The sequence below is a fragment of the Perca flavescens genome, chromosome 21 (assembly GCF_004354835.1).
Source record: "Perca flavescens isolate YP-PL-M2 chromosome 21, PFLA_1.0, whole genome shotgun sequence".
NCBI classification, from domain to species: Eukaryota; Metazoa; Chordata; class Actinopteri; order Perciformes; family Percidae; genus Perca; species Perca flavescens.
This window is the reverse complement of record NC_041351.1, coordinates 29,550,469-29,573,771: the sequence shown is the minus strand read 5'-3', so window position 1 is coordinate 29,573,771 and position 23,303 is coordinate 29,550,469. Positions and strand designations below refer to the sequence as shown.

General features: G+C 40.5%; 1 protein-coding gene across 1 annotated transcript in view; it reads left to right on the top strand.

Annotated features, from left to right (window-relative positions):
• The window catches only part of rfng (RFNG O-fucosylpeptide 3-beta-N-acetylglucosaminyltransferase), a 33,419-nt gene extending 12,030 nt beyond the window's left edge, over positions 1-21,389 (top strand). The window contains exons 3-9 of the mRNA XM_028567864.1: positions 6,034-6,082; positions 10,537-10,639; positions 12,088-12,241; positions 12,397-12,482; positions 18,181-18,346; positions 18,579-18,664; positions 19,760-21,389. Of these exons, the coding sequence (XP_028423665.1) occupies positions 6,034-6,082; positions 10,537-10,639; positions 12,088-12,241; positions 12,397-12,482; positions 18,181-18,346; positions 18,579-18,664; positions 19,760-19,835 (720 nt within the window). The 3' untranslated portion in view covers positions 19,836-21,389. The remainder of the gene's footprint in view (positions 1-6,033; positions 6,083-10,536; positions 10,640-12,087; positions 12,242-12,396; positions 12,483-18,180; positions 18,347-18,578; positions 18,665-19,759) is intronic.
• The last annotated feature ends 1,914 nt before the right edge of the window (positions 21,390-23,303 follow it).

Here is a 23,303-nt window from a genome sequence, read left to right as displayed (position 1 = left end):
GACAAACTACTTTAATAACTGAATGTCTGTAGACATTCAACAATTAATCTGTAGATGATCTACAAACTTTCAACACTTTTTATTGTGGTAATCTATATATCTACAGATATAAAAAATGCTTGAAAAAGCACATTTGTAGTGTATCAGTAACACACACACACACACACATACATATATATATATATATATATATATATATATATATATATATATATATATATATATATATATATATATATATATATATATAAACTCAACAACTTTGCTACAATTTATTTGTAGCTTGTCAATAGCGTCTCTAAAATATTCTTAACCATTTACATCTACCTATCTCTGTCTATTAGCAGCATTACTGAGGCATCTGTAACACTTTTACAACACATGTGATGTCATCAAGTAACTATCTGTAGGTATGCTTTGTGACTATCCAAATAAAGTGAAACACAAGTGAAACTTAGTTGACTGTTTATGGCTTATTGATCAACATGTTCAGTGCGTTCACAAACTCTACAAATAATGTATAGATATGCCTTATGTCTATCCAAATAAAGTGAAATTTATTTGACTGGTTATGGCTTATCTACTTCACATTAACAAAACATCTACTGATCAACATGCTCAGTATATTCATAAACTTTAGAAATAATCCATAGATGTGCCTTATGACTATACAAATAAATTGAAATGTAGTTGACTTGTTATTGCTTATCTACATCACATTAACAAAATGTCTACTTATCAAAAAGTTCAGTGCATTCACAACCTAGTAATAATCTATATGCCTATGACTATCAAAATAACAATAAAACACAAGGGAAACTTTGTGGACTGTTTATGGCTTACTTCACATTTACATAATACTGTATCTGCTGATCAACATGTTCAGTACATTCACAAAGAACAAAAAATCACAGCATTGTATTGCCTGGTATATTGCCTGGTCTACCAAAATGTGCACATCTTATACAAAAACAGAGCCTCTAATACAAACAACGCACCGAAATCTGCTGCAACATTGCTGAACATAATTTTTTATTTTTTATTTTTTGTGTTCACCTCTACAAGTCACATTGGGAGGTTAGAAGAGGTTAGTAAAAGAGGAGGAGAGTATAAACTTTACAATGGCTGATATCTACAATTTGTCTCCATTCATGAATATCTTATGTCCTTAAAAAGTCTACCAAGGATTCCATGTTTGTCTTTTGCCCAACCAGTAGGTCCATTCTATGAAGCAGAGCTGCCTTTTCAGAGACTTTTCTGTTCGGTTTCCACGCAACCGCCATACTTCCTTCTTGTAGGTCTGCCATGCCCTCTCAATGTTCTGTGTGTGTAGACCTGTAGCTGGGTCTATGTAATTTTGACTGTGGTTGACCTTCACATGTCTGTAGCCTTCCTGTGAAAGACTTGAATAATCTCTCCACTCATCACTTACTACCGTACTCTGAGGTTTTTTTATGTGCTTCTTGACAATAGGAACCAAGGTAGCCTTGTTCCTCCTCTTCACTAGACGAAGGACGGGTCGTCTGGAGTTGCCCCGTATCTCCAACATCCCAAATACCCACGTATTTATCCTCCATGTGTTACCAAAGTGTCCTCTGGCATACTGAAATAAATTAATGTTTAAATATAATGAGTGGACAAGGAATCTGCCAACACTTTGAAGAGACTTGTCAGTTAAAACAATAAAAATAATTTTGTAGTATAAGATATTGAGCTGGTTTGCAAGATCAATTTGAATAGAATTGAATGAACCATGTTGTTCATACAGATTTGTAGATAATGTCGTCTTTTTTTCTGCGTGCAAATTTAGTGTTGATATTGCATATTTTGACTTGAAAGCTATAGAATAACTTAGCAACAGAATACATACCTTTCTTTTATGACAGAATTTGCTTTCATCAATGTGGATAAGGATATCAACTCCACCTATTCTCTGCCCTTTTTGCTTCCGATGCTTTCTCATGCTTTTAAGACAGATGTGCCGAAGTTTCTTTGCCATCCTTGAGAGTGTGGCACTACTCTTAGAAATCCCATCTTGCAACATGTCCACTTGCCGCATAGACAAACCTTGTGAAAATCTGGAAACATAATGTTAGACATTTGATTTATTATTGTGAAGAATGTTTATACATTTTTAAAACACATTGCATGTTTTACAGGTAATTTAGCATTATGTGGCTAATTCTCAGTGGACATTATCCAGTTTGTGTGAGATCTTGTATAGTTTCAGTAAAGAAATTGAGAAAGGAAATTTACACCTTTATTTATCCACTCAAAACAGGTCTGTATATTTGTTAAATTCACAGTTTCTCGACTATGCTTTCAATCATCTATAGTTAAAAGCACAACCAAATTCCAGCAAGTCAATACCCTAAAATAGATAAGAAATATAGCTGCACCATGACAAATACAACACTGCAACACTCTCAATTTATTTGTATAGTCATAAGGCACATCTATGGATTATTTCTAGAGTTTATGAATATACTGAACATGTTGATCAGTAGATGTTTTGTTAATGTGAAGTAGATAAGCCATAACCAGTCAAATAAATTTCACTTTATTTGGATAGACATAAGGCATATCTATACATTATTTCTAGAGTTTGTGAACGCACTGAACATGTTGATCAATAAGCCATAAACAGTCGACTAAGTTTCACTTGTGTTTCACTTTATTTGGATAGTCACAAAGCATACCTACAGATAGTTACTTGATGACATCACATGTGTTGTAAAAGTGTTAGTGATGCCTTAGTTATGCTGTTAATAGACTTAGAGATTTGCGGTAGATGTAAATGGTTAAGAATATTTTAGAGACGCTATTGACAATCTACAAATAAGTAGTAGCAAAGTTGTTGAGTATCTATATGTGTGTGTGTGTGTGTGTGTGTGTGTATATATATATATATATATATGTGTATATATATACATATATAATAACACATATATATGTGTGTGTGTGTGTTACTGATACACTACAAATGTGCTTTTTCAAGCATTTTTTATATCTGTAGATATATAGATTATCACAATAAAAAGTGTTGAAAGTTTGTAGATCATCTACAGATTAATTGTTGAATGTCTACAGACATTCAGTTGAGAATGTCTACAGTCATTCAGTTATGGAAGTACAATAGTTTGTTGATAGTTTGTAGATCATCTACAGATTAATTGTTGAAGGTCTGCAGACATTCAGTTGAGAAATGTACTGATAATCTGTTGATAGTTTGTAGAGCATCTACAGATTGACTATCTAAATAAAGTGTTACCCATATTAATGTTAAAAAAAACTCAAAGTGACATTTTCATGCCATGGGACCTTTAAGGAAACTTAAAGGAGCAGGAGGGCTCTGCAGCGGGTGACTAAAACAACCTATCCTCTATAATCATTGGTACCCATCTACTAAGCATGATATTGGTTAGGTGAGGATACCAAAAGACAACACTTAGGGTTCACCCTGCGGCCTTCTGGCAAGTGATAGAGAAGTATCCACTGTCATACCACCAGCCTACAAAGCAACTTTCCTCAGCCTGTAAGACTCTTCAACTCCCCCATTTCTTTTTCTCATTTTTCTTTGTGTAGCATAAGGGGCATTTTGTTGTAGAATGACAAAACATTAACCTTAATCAGAGAACCTTGTAATTAACTTTGAATCTTGAATTAACTGCAGGAACTTACTGTTCAGAGAGCAAACCATAGAGCAAATAGTCATTACGTCATCAAACTTCCAAAACCACAACATATTTCAGCAGGGCGCGCAAATGAACTAACAGAGTAGCCAGGGAGATATCAATCATGGTCTGTACACACCGTCACAGCCTGCGTGGGTGGTTCACGAGTGTCTACAGCCTGTAATGTTCTGGTCTGTTACATTTCTGTGACTCCAGTAATTAATCCATATGCTTGTTTTAATGTGGTGCAGCTATGCAGCAACCTTTGCAGACGTCCATACACTGAGAATGTGTTTTACTGTAGACTAAATAAAATAATTATCTTTCTAAACACTACAACTTTTAAACTAGAGCTGCAATTAATTATTTTCATTTTTTAATGATCTGCCAATTCATTTTTTTAATCGTTTGGTCTGTAAAAGGTCAGAAAATAGTGAACAATGTTTAAATTCAAGTCCTACCCAAAAATTAGCAATTCACTATCACATACAACAAAAAACAGCAACTTAGAAGCTGCAATGTGTGTGTGTGTGTGTGTATGTATGTATGTATGTATGTATGTATGTGTGTGTGTGTGTATATATATATATATATATATATATATATATATATATATATATATATATATATATATATATATATATATATATATATTAAATAAAATAAAATAGTGGCCAATTAATTCTGTAAATCAATGAACTGCTTCAGCTATATTTTGAGCAGTTGGTGTTTCTACAGTTGACATCAGAAGACAAAGAGATGAGACAAAATGGGATTGTCCACCACAAAAAGAGTTATTGATAGTCAGCCAACGTTCCATGGCCAGTTTTCCTGCTTCAAGGTTTTTAACCCACCAAGTCAAATGTAAATGAACAGAGGCTGTGGTTTAAAGAGGTCCTAAGTACCTCATATGAATTATCCATCACAGAAAGCACTGTGCCCAGCTCTGTGTTGAGAGCTATTAAAAGTAATTAGTAAGTCCTACTGCCGGACAAAGAGCCTCAGTGTGGAGAGAGGGAGGTTTAAGTACAGAAACATTCTGCCCCCACTTCACCCAGAAATGCCACTGTCAGAGAGGATGGAGGAGTTCCAGTTCAGCGGGTGCTCCCAGTATCAACAACTCTGCTCATACTGGCTCTGTGGCCAGGTCGGCTGTGAAAGGGCTCCACTGTGAGTCTGTTCTGGGTTAGCGGTCAACTGTAACTAACGATGTACTATCCGCTACTGGCAGGCATTACAGGCCTGTTCCCATTCAAGTTTTACTGCTCTTAGGCTCTTAAAGTCTACCCCTCGTGTTTACAACTGCCTGTAAAATTAAAAGCTGCTTTAATGTAAATATGTCAGTATAGCACTTCCACTCCACTAGTCTGTGTGTGTGTGTGTGTGTGTGTGTGTGTGTGTGTGTGTGTGTGTGTGTGTGTGTGTGTGTGTGTGTGTGTGTGTGTGTAGAGAAGGTATATTCACATAAAAAAAGACATAAAAAGACAGTGGTTATTTAATAGAAGCCAAAGGTTAAACCAGCCTTTTGACCGTGTCATTAGATGGTGTGTGTGAAGGTTAATGCCTGCCTGCATGAGCTTGTCTGCCTCTGTCTGATGTACACTGTACATGACTGACTGTCCATATAGAGGTCTGTGGAAAACCCTTCATTATCGGAGGCTCTTACATGAACTGGAATCTAGATGGAACGAGAGTGATGATCATTGAACAAACACACAGGTCCAAACTTCACTGTCAGTGTAGCAGGTGAACTTTGTGTCTTTTCTCTGTAAAAACGCTGGCAGTTTGACTAGTTTAAATGGGTTTTATATGCACAACAGAACCTAAAGAGAAACAAAAAAAAAGATGAGCATGCAATTCACTTATTTAACCAGAGCAAAGATGACTCGCTTAGATGTCAAAATTCTCTGATTCCAGCTTCTTTAATGTGAATATTTTCTTATTTCTTCTCTCCTCTACAACATGATACTAAATACCTTTTTGAGTTGTGGACACAACAAGACATTTTGACCGAGCAACATACCATTTTCTGACATTTACAGACCATACAGCTAATCGATTAACTGAGAAAATAATCAATTCAAGAATGAAAATAGCAGCCCTATTCTCAACTTATTTGGTAAAAAAATGCACCCAGTTTAAGCATTGTGGGGTGATGTGAAATGTGCTCTTCCTCTACTTCTCTTTTATTCCAACTGTTTAGCACTATTGTGTTTGTCTGTGTGTCTGATTTTTGCTTGTGTCCTCATCTAAAAGAAAACAATGGATCACTTTATTGTGTCCCAGTAGGAGAGCATGAATGTGTGTGTATTTGTGCTTGCACTTACATTTTTTAAAAGGGCGTCTTTGTCTGTTTCAGACCTACATATTCACAGACGGTGAGGACAAGGAGCTGAGGATGAGAACCGGTAAGAAGCTTGGCAGTCCTATTAGGAAATAAAAGTGTTGGAGCCATTCATGTTATTTTATGTTATGTCCTATTTTGTAGGAATGATTAATTATGGTTTGTTATGATAGGCTGCTTGTCACGGGTGTTTTGTGAATGGGATAAGCATGTAATGTTTCAGCTCCACCCATTTTGGGCTGATCACCTATACAGGTGGTAGTGTGTGTGAATGATTCTGATGAATGAGCTGGCGGGAGTAGAAGGGACACAGTTTTTTGACTGTGTACGTGACGATTATATGTAACCGAAAGAACTACGAACATAATAAACGTTTAAGTTGTTTGCAAATCAGCTGCCACGCGTCTGAGACGATCTTTACTCCCGACATAGTGGCTCCGGGCAAAAGTTTCGCCGGAGGCCGCAATATTAAGTCAAAAAACTCCCATGGATTAAACTCTGGATGTTGGAACCTTCCACGGACGTGGGATTTTCGGCTTTGAAACGCCAATATAAGGGCAAAGCATCGGAAGGATTGGCCAATCCTGCAGCACTTCGGTCCGTGAGTAAATGTTTATTCCCTGACGAGCTTCGGAATTACGGACTTCCTCATTCAAAGTAACACAAGCAAACATTTCGGAGGATATTATGAACATTGTTTACTTCTAGTGTTGGAAATATATCGCGGACATAACCGCAAATAAAGACTGAGACGGAGATGTGTGCGTAAACTGAACAATAAATCTCTGAAACAATGGATGAGGAAAACCTAAAAGCTTTAACTGCGAGACGCGGTGGAAAACTGGGTGTGTGTACAAGAAAGATGAATGAATCAAAGGTTTTGTTTGATGCTGGTTCAAGTGTCGTAACCATTATTGAGTCTTTCTGCATTAAAAATCGCGATGGATGACTTTGCTGACGCGCATGGAAACGCGCAGGCTTTAATGTCCGATAAGGATCACGCTGAATGGTATGAACCTAAAATGACGGTGTTTGAGGATTACATAAAACGTGTTGAGGACTGGACAAGATATGCATTAAAACCACAAAGGGGTATAGTAGAGATCGCTCCTGAAGACGGCGTGTCTAAGGCAGGATCAAAGGCCTCCTCTGTGTCTTCCCTACGCGCACAAGCTGCAGCTGAGAGAGCAGCCCTCACAGCAAAAGCAGCAGGTTTGCAGCAAAAACATGCACTTGACCTCGAAAAGGCACAAATCCAGAGCAAAATGGAAATGATTGAGCTTCAAACTGATATTGCTGCAGCTGATGCAAAATTACATGCATTGGAGAGCTATGATCCCAGCGTCCAACTGCAATCCACTGGGGACTTTGTTACGCAATCACAAGGAGATGGGATGAATGATTACCTTCAGGAATATGTGGAAAATGCAGCGTCTGTGTCAGAGCCATCTCCTGTTCAGTACACACAGCTTGGAGCAGTCCCTAAAACACCTCTACAGAGAATGATGGAGGAGGAACCGATATATCCAAAACCAAGAATGCACACGCTTAAAGCTCGACCAGCACTTCATGCACAGACCGCAGCGACAATTAATGTGGGTCAGCCTACAATAAATAGCCATGTCCCCCCATATGATCCTCAACCTGGACAACAACCGCCCAACACACAACATGACCTTGCAGATTTAATCAGATTGCAACAAAGACAAGCATCTCTTCCGTCTAGAGAAATACCAACCTTCGATGGTGATATCTTGAGCTACCGTCCATTCATCCAAGCCTTTGAACACTGTTTGGGTAGAGAGACCGATAATGATTTGGACCGGCTGTACTTCTTTGAGCAATACACAAATGGCCAGCCAAAAGAGCTAGTTCGAAGCTGCCTCCACATGGATGCCGATCTGGGATATAGGGAATCTAAACGCCTTCTCAGTGTTCATTTTGTTGACCCGTATCGCCTCAGCGCTGCCTATATCAATAAGGCCTTAAACTGGAATAATATAAAGGCTGAGGATGGTAAGGAGTTCCACAGCTATGCCCTGTATCTGCAAAGCTGTTGGAATGTGGCAAGAGATCTACCAGATATGACCGAGCTCGACACCCCTTCCAATTTAAAGTTGATTTTGTCAAAACTGCCATACAAGTTGCGGGAGCGATGGAGAGCTAAAGCGTGTGAGATACAGGAAAGTACACAAAGAAGAGCAAAATTCCAACATGTTGTGGAGTTCACAGAAAGGCAGGCCAGGATGCCAGTGTTCGGTTCTATCCAGGAGTCAACAACTAAAATGGCCAAAGGTACCAAACAGAAACGGCCTGTGAGCAAGAAAAGCTTCGCCACCACAATAGCCTGTGTAGCAGCCCATACAGAGCAAGGCGATGAAACAACAAATCGGTCAGCAAATTGCACTGAAAACCCAAGAGCGGCTTACGCTAAACCATGCTTACAGTATTCTGCACAGCAGGAGACCACTTTATGGAATCTTGTCACCGGATGGCGGTAAAACAACACAAAGAAAAGGTTCTGTTCTTAAAGGATAATAGAATGTGTTTCGCTTGCCTTATCAAGGGCCACATGAGTAATGCATGCAAGAAACGTCTGACCTGCCAGATATGCAAGAAAAGACACCCTACGATCCTGCATATCCAACAAGTCCCAGTTCCACTGGCCAATGCCCCGCGGGCTTTAGAACCATGGGAAATCATACACAGCCAAGGAGACGGGCCTCATGCTGTCGGGACCCTTTTAGGATGGATCATCAATGGCCCGTCGAGTGTTGGTTCACTTACCGATGAAACAGTCCGACCGTGCGTTTCCTGCAATAGAATCTCTGTGGCTTGTCTACAGGAACTGCTCATTAAGCAGTACAATGAAGACTTCCCAGAAAAGGCCTGTGAAGAACAAGCAGATCCGTCTTTTGAGGACAAGAAATTCCTGAAAATAGCTGATGAGTCAGCCATTAAAAAGGATGGTCACTACGAAATGCGGTTGCCCTTTCGGGACGACAATGTGATTATGCCAAACAACAAGGCCGTAGCAGAGCTGCGAGCCATGACTCTACGAAGAAAACTTCTGAAGAATGAGGCTTTTCATTCGGACTACACATGTTTTATGAATGCCATGTTTGACCAAGGCCATGCTGAGAAGGTGCCAAACGACGAGCTGTCCAGATGTGATGGTAGAGTGTGGTATATACCCCACCATGGGGTCTACCATAAGAAGAAAAAGAAAATCTGTGTAGTATTTGATTGTACTGCATCATTTCAGGGCACCTCATTAAACAATCAGCTACTGCAAGGACCTGATCTGACAAACATCCTCCTGGGCGTCATCCTCCGGTTCAGACAGGAACCTGTTGCCATCATGGCGGATATTGAGGGGATGTTCCACCAAGTCCGAGTGCCTGAAAATGATGTTGACCTTTTACGTTTCCTGTGGTGGCCTAATGGCGAGGTCAACAAACCTCTCACAGAATACAGAATGGTGGTGCATCTCTTTGGTGCAGTCTCCTCGCCGAGCTGTGCTAATTATGCGTTAAAAAGAACTGCCAAAGACAACCAGGATAAAGTGGCCACAGACGTGCTGAACACCATCAAGAATAATTTCTATGTCGACGACTGTCTGAAATCCGTTGCCTCCGAGAAGCAGGCCATACGCCTAGTTAATGATCTTAGAGTGACATGCGCAACAGGAGGCTTCAGATTAACCAAATGGGTGAGCAACAGTAGCCATGTGCTAGCTTCAGTCCCAGACAAAGATAGAGCTCTGAAGGAAATCACAGACGTCAATCTGGAAAGGAGCGAGCTACCACTAGAGCGTGCTCTAGGCATCCAGTGGAACGTTAATTCTGACACCTTCTGTTATAAAGTCTCTCAAAAACAGCAGCCCTATACACGGCGGGGCATACTTTCAGTTACAAATTCTGTGTATGACCCGTGACAAGCAGCCTATCATAACAAACCATAATTAATCATTCCTACGAAATATGACATAACATAAAATAACATGAATGGCTCCAAGTTCAAAATGTTTCTTTGTTTTAGTGTAGCCATACTATGTAGTGACCCAGCATATCAGAGTAAACCTGCATGACCCTTTGTTGCAATAATCAACAATAGAATATAGCTAGGGCACCAAAAATCTTTTTGGGCAAGCGAGCCAATTAAATTTGAGTACGGTAATTGTGTATAACAGTATCTGTCTTATCCATTACTTTTAGCTTACTAGTTAGACTTGGCTTGCTGACTACTTTTTACACTCAATTGTGTGTAATTGTGTAGTCAAGTTAGCTGACAAATATAGTGTGGTCTAGATGGTTGAGATTTGATATTGCCCAAGCTTACTGCAAGTACACATTTTTCAAACCAAGCAAATGGAAGAAGAATGTTAACATTTATGATGTGTGGTATCTCCAGTGCTTATGTACTATGTGTGAATCATCTGCTACCAACATGTAAGATACTGCAGATACACAGCAGCATGGAATTGAACTGTGCTGTCCTCTGCTGTCTCTTTACCAGGAGCTAACATCATCAACACTAACTGCTCAGCAGCTCACACCCGGCAGGCTCTGTGCTGCAAGATGTCTGTGGAGTACGATAAATTCATCGAGTCTCAGAAGAAGTGAGTGAGACGTAATCTGGACCTGATCTGAACAGACTAGTTAAACTGCAGGGAAGCATTAAACACTTAACAGTTAATGAATTAAAACAGACGATTTCAGCTAATAGACAAAACAAAAAAAACATGTTTTAACTATGGATAAAAGGTGATGGTAGTGATTCAGGGAAAGAATGCAGAAACACACATACACCAATAACCTCCTCATCAGTTCTACAACCTAACCACAGCCCATATTCTGAGCTTTCCAGTTCGTCTACAAGACGAGCTGGGAAAACGGAGGGATGAAGAGGACACATGTTTTGTGCACCGCCGCCCAAATCCCATCCTCATCCCACCCAAATTGTTGTGGAAATTTCCTTTGCAGCAGGAGTGGATTTACAAAAAATCACTTTCAAATTAATATCTTACCCCTGCTGCTCGAAATTGCTTCCTTTTAAGGATCAGTGTGGATTGAGTGGAGCCCTCGGCGGTTTCTGATCCTCTCTCTCTGAATGCTTTGTAGGCGAGGTAGAGGCAGGCCATTTTCATCCCTGGATAGCAAGTCACCAGCGACCCACGGAGTTCTCCTCGGTTTTCCAGCCTGATCCCATCCCCGCCAAATTGTTGTGGTAGTTTCTTTTGCAGCAGTAGTGGATTTAGAGAGTTTAAGAGTGAAACAAATAAAGACAGTTGCAGACTAAACCAAGTTTGGTTTTTGTACTTTATTATATACTTGCAAGAATATAGGAGTAACACAATTTCACAAAAGGCACAGCAGCTCAGTGTGAAGTTTCTTCCTCGAATGAGAAAAAGCACACCGCTTATATGCATCTTCAGTGAGATGGTACACACGCACTTGTCTAAGCATGACTCGGCATTTCTTACAGTCAATCAAACATAGTAGACATTCAGGAGCCACTTTGCTTCTTCCCCTCTGTACCACTTTCTACCCCAAGGTTAGACATCCTGTTTATCTGAACTATCTGAGAAGTCTCAACTATCCAGGGAGAAATGAATGTACCGGGAGAGATAGTTTAGGGTGACCTTGTACCTTATCTGTTCAGCGTACACATTACGTTCCCAGACTTTGTGGCTCCCACTTAGTTTAGTGAGAATCAGAATCAACATGTGAGAATGAGATAAATTCACTTTCAGTATTATGAGAGAAACTAAAACAGAAATAAGACAAGAATATAAAGAATCATGCTTAAAGTGTGTGTGTGTGTGTGTGTGTGTGTGTGTGTGTGTGTGTGTGTGTGTGTGTGTGTGTGTGTGTGTGTGTGTGTGTGTGTGTGTCACAGTAGAAGGGAGAAGCAGCCTGTCTTCACACTTGTGTGTACACATACAGTCATACATACATGCACACTCAGATACAGTCTACACAGATTTTTGTTTTTGTACATACGTGTGGACCTGCAGTGTACACATTTGTACTCCTGTATCTTCTGTTGTCCCCCTGTGTGCTGTAGGTGGTTCTGCCATGTGGATGATGATAACTATGTGATCCTGCCCAGCCTGCTGCGGCTGCTCTCCTCCTACCACCACAGCCAGGATGTCTACCTGGGCCGGCCCAGCCTGGATCATCCTATAGAGGCTGCAGAGAGGGTCAAGAGTGATGGATCGGTCAGTCTGCTTGTACCTTGTTAAGAGATTCTGGCTTCACAAACTGACAAATATAGCAGCGAGCAATGAAGCCAAATCTGTGCGATGCCACAAAAGCATCAAACTTCTCTAGACAAGTACAGCCCTAACAGCTCGCTGTCTTTGTCTCATTTCAGGTTTCTGTCAAGTTCTGGTTTGCCACAGGTGGAGCAGGTTTCTGTATCAGCAGAGGCCTGGCACTGAAAATGAGCCCATGGGCCAGGTAGGTCAGGCACTCACCTGGGGTCTCATTTATAAAACTGTGCGTAGGATCCTTACTATAAGTGTTCGTGCGCCCAAAAGCCCAAATTGGCGTACGCCGAAAAAAAGTCAGATTTATAAAACCGTGTGTACGCACACCTGTAAGCAATGTTCCCTTTATAAATCACAGACTGACTACAAGTGTACGTACGTGGATCAGCCTCTTATCCCGCCCTGTACACGCCCATTTTTAACCATAAATAGTCAATGTAAAGCACCTCGTGAATGCTGATCAGTATGTTAATGACCCTTGCAGTTGTTCTTTCGGTACACCGAAACATGCCGAATCATGACGACTGGCTGAGAAAACAAACAAACAAATAAAAACCTCTCAGACACTCGGGAATTGCTGCCAATTGAATTATAATTTCGGCCTGTTGTCGCACAGCGTATGGAAACCGGATCTATAGACTACCTTTTATTAATAAAATCTTCCAAAACAGCAGGCATTACGGTACTCGGGGACAGCTTCGATATACCAGATCTATATAATAAGATTAACAGAACTATATATTATATTCAAACAAGCCTTAGTGATGAAGTTGAAGATTATATATAATATTTATTTAAAAAAATACTTAGCTGTCTGACATTTCCCTCTGGAAACAGCCGGTTTCCCCCAGAGTGGCGAGGACCTGTATTTGGACCGGGATATGGCACGGTTCCGGCGCGTTGCCCTCTCTACTGGACCCAATTCAGTACATAGATCCAAGAGCGCAGCTATATTATTATTACAGCTACATTAGGGAATTTAAATCTGCATATGAGCCAGTCATTGTCATGGTCCCTGAAGTCTCTTTGTCTCCTGATTCTTCCATTAGTGTAGTCCTCCTGCAGGGCCAGCAGGGCCATCATGCAGCATTACGCACGGGTTCACCGCAGTATTTATATGTTTAGTCTACAACAATTTGGGATTGTTAACACCTTGCTAAAATCACAGCATCAACTAGTGGTACCCCCACCCGAGATACAATTTGAAATTGAAATGTAATAGGCAAATACACTTTTCTTCATGCAGGGTTTGTCACGAACAGTATTAAAGTTCGGACTGATAACGAGGACATTAAGTGTAACGATTGCGTGATAGCTTAACGGCTGTATTTTCAGACTTTGACATTTGATGATATATGCACAGTTTTAAAGACAGATATTTAGTTATTTACACTGTGTTCTGCTGTTATTTAATGGTAGGGTATTTGATGCTATCCTGTATTCCATGCAGTCGGGCCATCTCCTCCTCCTGCGTTCCGTAGTGGACAATGTGATGGTGAGACAGTGCCGATTAAATATTAAGAATGAGTTTTTATTTAATGTTTGAGGTGTTTATGGAACAATTATCACTCAGTACAAGCGCAAATAACACTGCTGGATTTAATCTTCATATGGTGTGAAGAAATGTGCGTGAGGCATTATTTTTTAATACTTAAACATATTAAGAGTAATTGTTATTCCCACATGTACTTTCTGCAGTCTGACTTCAGTTCACCACCTCACCATCTGCGTCGCCAATTCCTATTTTGTCTCCAAAATGTGCGTACGTATGGGTCAGAGTTTGCGTGGAAGACCGCACATTCTCCCTTCAAGTTTGTTTTTTATAAATCACAACCTTTGCGTGGGAAGTGGCGTACGCACATTTTCAGCCCCGTTTTGTGCGTACGCCACGTTTATAAATGAGACCCCTGGTCTTTGAACTAATTCAAACTGTTGTACCTTCTTAAGCCTGTGATTGAAAACCAACGTTTTTTTCAGTGAGAACAACCCTTTCTGTAAGCTGTTTCTAAGAATGTCTGGACTTGTCAGTTCCAGTATGTTTTTTAAGGGGGCTTTCACACCTGAAAGTCCGAACCAAGGTCTGGACCAAGGTTCATGTTTTAGTATTTGAAGTAAGTAAGTTTTGGTTTCACACTGCAGTTATGCAAGCGCCCCAAAGACCTATACGTGACAAAACGACGTCCTGTTGTCACCACGTACGCGAGCTGTGTCTCCCGACAGCTGGAACTGATTGGTCTGTAGACGTTCTTCTCCGTCCTCTCCTATCCTCTCTGTGTGTCGGTTATTTTCCAGCTGACCGCTGCTCTCCCCGTGCTGCCGCAGCTCTTTTCTTTTTGTTGTTGTTGAGAAGCGAGACACGGGAACTTTACTTTTTTTTTTGAGGAGCTGCAGCATTTATTCAGAGACAAACTGAAACCTCCACTGTACATTTACTACCACTTAACAAGTAAACTGCTGATATATTCTCTGCTCTGACAGCTGACTGCTCTGAGCGCTGACACAGTTACCCTCTCTCACGTACTCACTAAACACTGAGCTGTTCCTAAACGGAGCTTCTCCGCTCTTATAACACCAAGATAGCCTGCCAGAGCTTAACCATACCAGAAATGCTTTCACACTAGAAACAAACCGGATCGTGGCTCAGTTTGACCAGTGGTACTGGGGAGGTTTCACACCTGTAATTTTGGTTCGGATCAAACTGAAAAATCCGAAACTCCGGACCAAACGAGGTAGGTGTGAAAGCCCCCTAAGTTTAGATGAAGACGGAAATAATCACAGCGACAGTACTGTCAAGAGAACTCGAGTTTCCAGAGGGTGACATGAGTAGCTTCAATGCATTATAAGCTAAAGTAGAAATAGTTGTCTCTGCCTCCTCTGTTCACATCAGCATCTATTCCTTAATTTGCACCACAAAAAATAGACAACAAAATCTGACCTTTAACCCTGATGTGTTCCTATAGATAGACAGATTGTGCTTTGAAATAATGACCAAAGGCATTCTGGTAAATGTAGGAAATCACTTGTCTGCTGCGCACCAAACAAAGTGCTTAAATTATTGTATTGCCGATCTTCTGGCTTATGTTGTGGTTTTGAGGCACTGAACAGAAAACTCTTGCAGCGCCCTTTGTGTCCATGTTGTAATTCATTGTAATATGATTTACTGCTGTCACCTGGGTATTTTTCATTTTCATATTAGAAGATGGAAGCTTTCAACAACCATTGAACCCCCGCCCTAGGCATCTATCTACGGTGGCCGAGAAGGGTCACAACACATACAAACGCCACAACAACTGCATATTCAGAAAACACCTCCAAATTCAGCAAAACACATGCAAACGCCACAACTACATATTCAGAAAACACCTCCAAATTCAGAAAACACATACAAACGCCACAACAACTACATATTCAGAAAACACATACAAACGCCACAACAACTACATATTCAGAAAACACATACAAACGCCACAACAACTACATATTTAGAAAACACATACAAATTCAGAAAACAACTTCGTCGATTTCACATCACGTACGCTGCAAATATTCACAGCACGAGTAAATAGGGAAACGAACTGCAAGCTGCAAAGACGACAACGGAAATGTTTCCAGGGGGGCCATAATCAGTGACGGACCCGCATCCATCCGGGGTGCAAAATTACGAATCCAATTATGGCCACGGTGAAATAATAATTTAAATGTAAGTATCTTTAGTGTGTCGTACATGTGTTATCACCGTTAATGTTTTACATCAATGTAATGCTTAACGCTTCAATGCTGGTACAAATTGCTATAGTAATTAGGTAGATACACCCGAGCTAACGTTAAGCTATCGTTAACAGTAGGCTGTTAGCTAGCTAGGTTGCTGTCTTTTTGTACCATTTGCGTTTTTAAAGTTTGTCCGGTGGCATTTTCATCTCTTTTATATAACGTTAGCCGAGATTTAGAAATGTGTGTTTATCAGTTGTAGCTGCATGATTTAAGGTAACGCTGCACCTTATTTACTTCACTATCAACATTACATGAAGGCTAAAATATATGAGTAGTATCCCATGTAACAAGTATAACGTTGCATATAACGTTACGTTATGGAATTCATAATGGTAAACATATTTTTCTTGTGTTTGCTGTCTTTTAACAGGGACAAACGGAGGTGGTCGCTGATGATGGGAAAGCAAAAGACAAGCAGGGAGGCAGAGGCCAAAGAGAGATGTTGAATAGCTAGATTATTTGCCATTCTGAAAATAAATGCCTTAACTTAACTGGTTTGTCTTTGTCATTTCGTTTTTGGGTGTGTATATAATATAAACGTTTTTTCAATTTCTATTTCTAACTGAATAATTATATTCAGATGGTACTTGTTTCAATAACTTGTAAGGTATATAAGCTCTAAAAAGACATTAACGAAACGTGTATCTTTATTATAACATTTATTCAAACATTACTAAACTGTACACAAGTATATTCAACATGAAGCGGCGACCAGACTCAGTAGCTGATGATGGGGTTGCTTCAAGACTGCAGACAGAAGGAGAAAGCTTTAGGTTAGTCCAGTAGTTATCCAACCTGTCCTGGTAAGATTAGAATTGTATCACAAATATATTTAAGCATACTGCATATCATACTGCCTGTGGTAGGTCATTAGCTGGTAGTGTTTACCTTGTAAATGCTGATCATATTTTGCACTGCATTTGTTTGAAAGCTAGAAGCTACTGGACAATGGGCTAATGTTACATACATTTAGTAAACTACAAGCTAATGTATACTTCTACTGTAAGGATAATGCAATTAAGATTAATGCAATTGCAAACATGAACTCTCACAATTTTTTTTTTAATTTACTGACATGGGATAAATAAGAGAAAACGACTATTGCTTACATTAAAGCCTAACAGTGTCGGTAACGTTACCTACCTTAGCACGTTGCGGCAAAGTTGCCGACAGATTATTCTCCTCCTGCAAGCAGACTGACGCTGATTCATATTCTTCATTTCAACAAAAACATTGAACAGCACAGTTCACAGTTCCACATCCATGTCGTCCAGTGTTTTGAAATGCAGCGCGGAAGTGAAGGTGACGAAACACTTTCAATGACGCAAGCACGAAATGACGTGCACTTGCTAGCCTGTTCCAATGTACATGTTGTCCGAATGCTCAGGAGGAGTCTGACCTAGCCCTCTGAAGGATCCTTGACAATGAGAAACGGCAGATAGCGAGAAGACAACCAGATGGATGCGGGTCCGTCACTGATTATGGCCCCCCTGGAAACATTTCCGTTGTCGTCTTTGCAGCTTGCAGTTCGTTTCCCTATTTACTCATGCTGTGAATATTTGCAGCGTACGTGATGTGAAATTGACGAAGTTGTTTTCTGAATTTGTATGTGTTTTCTGAATATGTAGTTGTTGTGGCGTTTATGTGTTGTGACCCTTCTCGGCCACCGTATCTATCTCCTGATGAAGCAACCGGGCTGCAGTTCTACTCCTGCTTTTCCTAGATGTTAAATAAAAGCATCTGCAGCAGTGATCAATTGTCAATGATACATTTTCACAGCTGATGTATTTCCATCCCCTCTGTCAATATTTTGCAGTCCTACATAGTCCAAAAATACACGTCATTGACGCGAACATGCCTTTTTTTTTTTTTTTTTTTTTGTTTGCTGGTTCAAAACCTCTGTGTGGCTCCATAGTAAATACAGAAACCACTTATCTGACTTGTTGGTTCCTTAACAATGGGCCCCAAGTCCTTTTTAAAGCTACCTTTAGTTGTATGCCTGAGTACTATTACTTAGGAGGAGTACGTTTAACAATGGCTGCTGTAAACGGCTGTTGTTGGTGTGAAAACACACTTTGAAAGGCTTCGTAGGCTGAAACTGTGTCCTCTGCTTTCAGTTTGGGGAATTTCATCAGCACAGCAGAGAGGATCCGACTACCAGACGACTGCACCATCGGCTACATCATCGAGGCGCTGCTGGAGGTGACCCTCACACACACACACCTCTTCCACTCTCACCTGGAGAACCTACAGAAGCTGCCCACGGACACGGTGCTGGAGCAGGTGAGTGTGTGGTTCTGTGTACGGTATAGTCTCGCATTGCCAGATCTATCTCCACAGCGCTGTGTCAGCTCTGGAATATGGTTCGCCTACACCGCTTATGTGATCCGGAAATCCGAAAATGTCAGCATCCAATTATATATTTTTTTTTATCGTTTGTGTTTTTCCTGAGCTCCTTTCATCATTTGCTCTCTGCGAAGTTAACAGTGTGCATTTTCTGTTTGTTTTACAACAGGTGACTCTCAGCTTCGGAGGCTTTAAAAACAGAAGAAATGTGGTCAGCATTGTTGGAGGCTTTTCACTGGCTGAGGACCCCACAAGGTAGGCATATTAATAACTATTACCGATATTACTAATATGGCCCTTCTGTTCCTCTACAACCCAGTCTCATGGCAGTCGGTGAAATGTTCACATAATTTAATCTATTAAGTCATGTAGACGGACACGTTTATCTCGTTTTTTTCCGTGATGTCAGCACGTTTTTTAAACGAATGTATTTCAATGGGAAGCATCTTTAGTGATCACAGCACAATTCTCTCTGCCAGTCGGCTGCAGCAGAGAAGCTGGATACAGCTTTGCTATTATTGGTATTTTTAGCCCAATAACCGCTGTTTAAATCAACATTTATTCACCAGTTCTTATCATGGTTTATATGTATTTCTTTTAAGTTATGTTATTATTTCAGTCTTATTGCCAGGGAAGCCAGATTGCTTTGTTGTTTATTGATATTTTTAAACTATAACGCTACATCTATCAACATTTATTTAGATGTTATCATGGTATTCATTTCTTTATTTTAATAATATTAAAAAGGTATTACTGGTGAAATATTACAGTAAGCTGTGAGACAGAACACTACAATATGATCCGAGCGGGGCGCATTCAAAGCCCATATCCCACAATGCAATGCGGGATTCATATTCATATCAGAGAATTGGACATACATAAACAAACTAATTAAACATTAATAATAAACAATAATAATAAACAATATAGAAATGGCTGTTTAACATAAGAAAAAAAAAACAGGCTGAATGGATTGAGTGCAGAATGTGCAAAAAAACAAATGTAGGCCTGGTTCACAGGCAGCGTTCCAGTTGTGTTGGAGGAGGTTGAAGTCAGGGCTCTGTGCACACCAGTCAAGTTCTTCCACATCAAAGTGTACTATGATGGAGCTATAAGACTTCTCTTATCAAAAGTAATATTTAGGTGAGTATACGTTTTAGGTCAAGTCAGCACATGTCCCAAATGGTGACAAAAATCCTTAAAACATGTTGTTGAATTGATCAGTGCTACACTCTTTTGTGTGCATAAGAATCCCTTTGAAGGCTTGTACTCTGGGAAACACTGAACACTTGAAGTTTGCTCTTGTGAGAGAAGTTAATTTGTCCCTGATGCTCTTCTCTTCCCATCCAGGTTCAAGACGGTGCACTGCCTTCTGTATCCAGATACTAGCTGGTGTCCAAAACTCCAACATCGCCACATAAACTGAAAGACGCTGGGTTTTTACCCTGTAGCACTCATACCTGCTAAACTTTTATTCCACTGCCTCACCCTGCCACGATTGGCAGTTGGGTTCAGCTGGAAAAATATGCCATGTCACGTGTCATTTGGTGGATGCCTGATGCAGCCTTACCTCATGCTCCATGAATGCAGTGCTAGTTGTTTTTGTTACCCCTCAGAGGCAGAGCTATTCAACAGGCAAAATGTATATAACTCCTGAACTCAATCTAAATAGGTGGAACCAAAGAATGATTTGTTTCTGGCTACCGGAGCATGTGTGTGGGTAAAGCCACTAGTGGCCAGAGCCGTATTACCCCCAAAAGTAAATTAGCTTTTGAGAGTTGACTATAAACACTAACCTAAATGTTCTTTAACAGAGATACACAGCAGTCTCCTAGATAGTTCACCAAATTGTAAGTTCATGTCACAGCCATCAGGTAGAAATGTTTCAACTTAATTCATGAGAAAATCTTTTTTTCCAAAGTTTGATAAGCTTCCTTAGCTTGGTCATCGCTATCAAGAAGACTCCAGCTAAGCTGTGAGAGCATGCCACATTCATGTTATATGGTTTAGTCAGCAAAATGGGGGAAAAAGTGGGCATGTCCTCTTCCTATTTTTAATAGTTTATTTGATTTTACCAAGGCACGCAATTGCAGTTAAATAATGGGAGGGTTTTCCATTTGTACGCTTCTGTCGACATCTGCAGCACAAGAGTCCTAGCATAGGCTTTGCCACTGTAGTTCGGATCCAACACTGCACCCTAGTTGCTGAATTGGCCCAATGTCAAAAACAGCTTTTTTTGCCTCCCCTATTGTGTATGTGGTGTGTTGTGACGGCTGACTTTGAGGCTCACTGCAGTTGGACGTTTCTTATCTCAAAGCTCTGCGGGACTTTTTGTGTGTTAATGATTCAACCAGGAGAATTCCATGCCCATCTAAGTTGAATAGGCAGCCACCTAATGGTGTCTCCATCTGGAACCTTGGCCACCCCACATACTGTATCCTAGCACATGTGGTACTCCGCTGGTCAAGTCAACTCACAGTGGATAGAGACAGGAAGTAGGCAAAATGGAAGCCAGTACTTTAAAACCTAGCAAACTTGCTAAATGTAGATGTAAATGCTTTTGAAGTTAACTTCTTCTTCGAGCTAGGCAAGCTAGTTATCTTGAAGGATAGGAACGTATCTTAATTCAACCCTCACATGGCATACAGTATGTATGTTGAAAGAGCAACGAGTCACTGTAATTATTCCTCCTCTCCATAACTGCTGTGAACGTTAATCAAGTGGGTATCCTTGTTCTGGGAGTCCCATGTGAGTTTATTACAGGTGTTTGGTCACGTCAACAAACCTACATGGGCTACCTGGAGGAGTGGCTCCACCACGGCTCAGCAGTAACGCTGTAGTATAAAATTCCATCTTTGTGTTTCCACAGACAGAGTGCAGTGCAGTCTTTCAATCAAAGAGTCTCTTCATGGTCAGTATAGACAGATGAGTAATGATTACGGCCTTTTTGTAACATACATATGGGTGTACATATGAGTGTTGAGACAGACTTAGCCACTTACCAAGTCTACCTGTATTGTGGGACTACTTATTTGCTATTAAAAAAGAACTTTCATATCTACAGTTATAGTGATACATGTCAAAGAACTAGCTTCAGCCTTTCCTACTTCCTGCCTTTATCATTGGTTCAATGAAGGAAATATTAGATCCTTTGGCTCCATCCGCTGTGTTTTAACTTTAACATTAGAGTAGCGAAATGGGCTAGGTTACTGGCCAAGGCTACAGAAGTGATAATCCTAAAATCTGAAGCTACCCCATAGTTATAGATGACTATAAAAGAAGTCGCTGCATTCAGTTACTCACTTGACATTCATGTTAGCCAGATAGCTAACTTGTACTCTACTACTTGTAAATCTAGTGGCTCTTTGGCCCAACCAATGAAAACATGTCTCCAAAAAGTAGTTCTGAAACTTTACTCTGCATGTCAGTGTCATGCTTCTTCGGCTGAGTGGAGAACCACTTCAGCCAAATGCTACAGTGTGAAGAACCCGGCAGTATTATCATTGCCTTGAGTTCCCTAATCTCTTAATGAGGGCCTAGATGTTTGAGTACTGTCCTCCATCACAAACCACTGTCTCTTATTGTCATTTCACCACTTTATTATTTTACTGTTGACAGGTTACCCCAAAGTCAATATAAAGTAAAGATTGTTTCTTTAGAATGAAAGATTGTTGAGGTACTTTTAAAGCGTGTGATTAAGATCTATTGAGATTTTCATAATTATTTGGTCTCAAACATGAACTGAATCAATGTTTGAGATGACCATAAACAACAGAAAATCTCTGTGGAAGGTTTGTATGCTGCATTTGTATTGCAGTTATTTCAGTCTGTTGTAATTGTTCTGATGCCTTCGTATTCTCGGCCAAATACCTTTTTCTTTGTATTAGCCTACTTCTAACAGGCCCATCTTTATGGTTTTGCACTACTTTGATCTTGTCACTTCCTGTATGTTACCGACTAGTTACTGTACATGTTACAATGTTGGTATAAATATGAGTGAACTTCATTATGTATCCTTTCTTTGCATAGGTTGTAGTTTAGCTCTGCATGCTTCTTCAAGGCAGAGCCACGCTGAAAGGCAGTGTGTTAGTGGAGCCAAAAGATATCTCAAACATATTGCTATGGGATTTGGTGTGGGAATTCATGGTCCCCAGGGGGTGTTAATAATCATTTAAAGTGCTCATATTATGCTTTTTGGCTTTTTCCCTTTCCTTTATTGTGTTTTCCCTTATGTTTTTTTGTGCACGTTAAAGGTTTACAAAGTGAAAAAGCCCAAAGTCCCCCCCAAGGGGACTTACCATCTCCAACAGAAAACACTGTTCACACACTGCTCCAAACAGCTCTATTGTAGTCCAGCCTTTACTACAAACTTTGGAACACACGTTATAATGCTCGCCTAGCTGCTAGCGTGGCATGCCCTCATACTCTGCTTCTGACTGGCTAGTAGTCCTTACCTAGGTACTGTCAGGGCACGCCCTCATACTCTGCTTCTGACTGGCTAGTAGTCCTTACCTAGGTACTGTCAGGGCACGCCCTCATACTCTGCTTCTGACTGGCTAGTAGTCCTTACCTAGGTACTGTCAGGGCTCGCCCTCATACTCTGCTTCTGACTGGCTAGTAGTCCTTACCTAGGTACTGTCAGGGCTTGCCCTCATAGTCTGCTTCTGACTGGCTAGTAGTCCTTACCTAGGTACTGTTAGGGCACGCCCTCATACTCTGCTTCTGACTGGCTAGTAGTCCTTACCTAGGTACTGTCAGGGCTCGCCCTCATACTCTGCTTCTGACTGGCTAGTAGTCCTTACCTAGGTACTGAGCATGTGTGACTCCCAACAAAGATAGAACCGAAGTACGATGTCTCACTCTGTAGCTAAAACAGAGAGCTCAACACACAGGG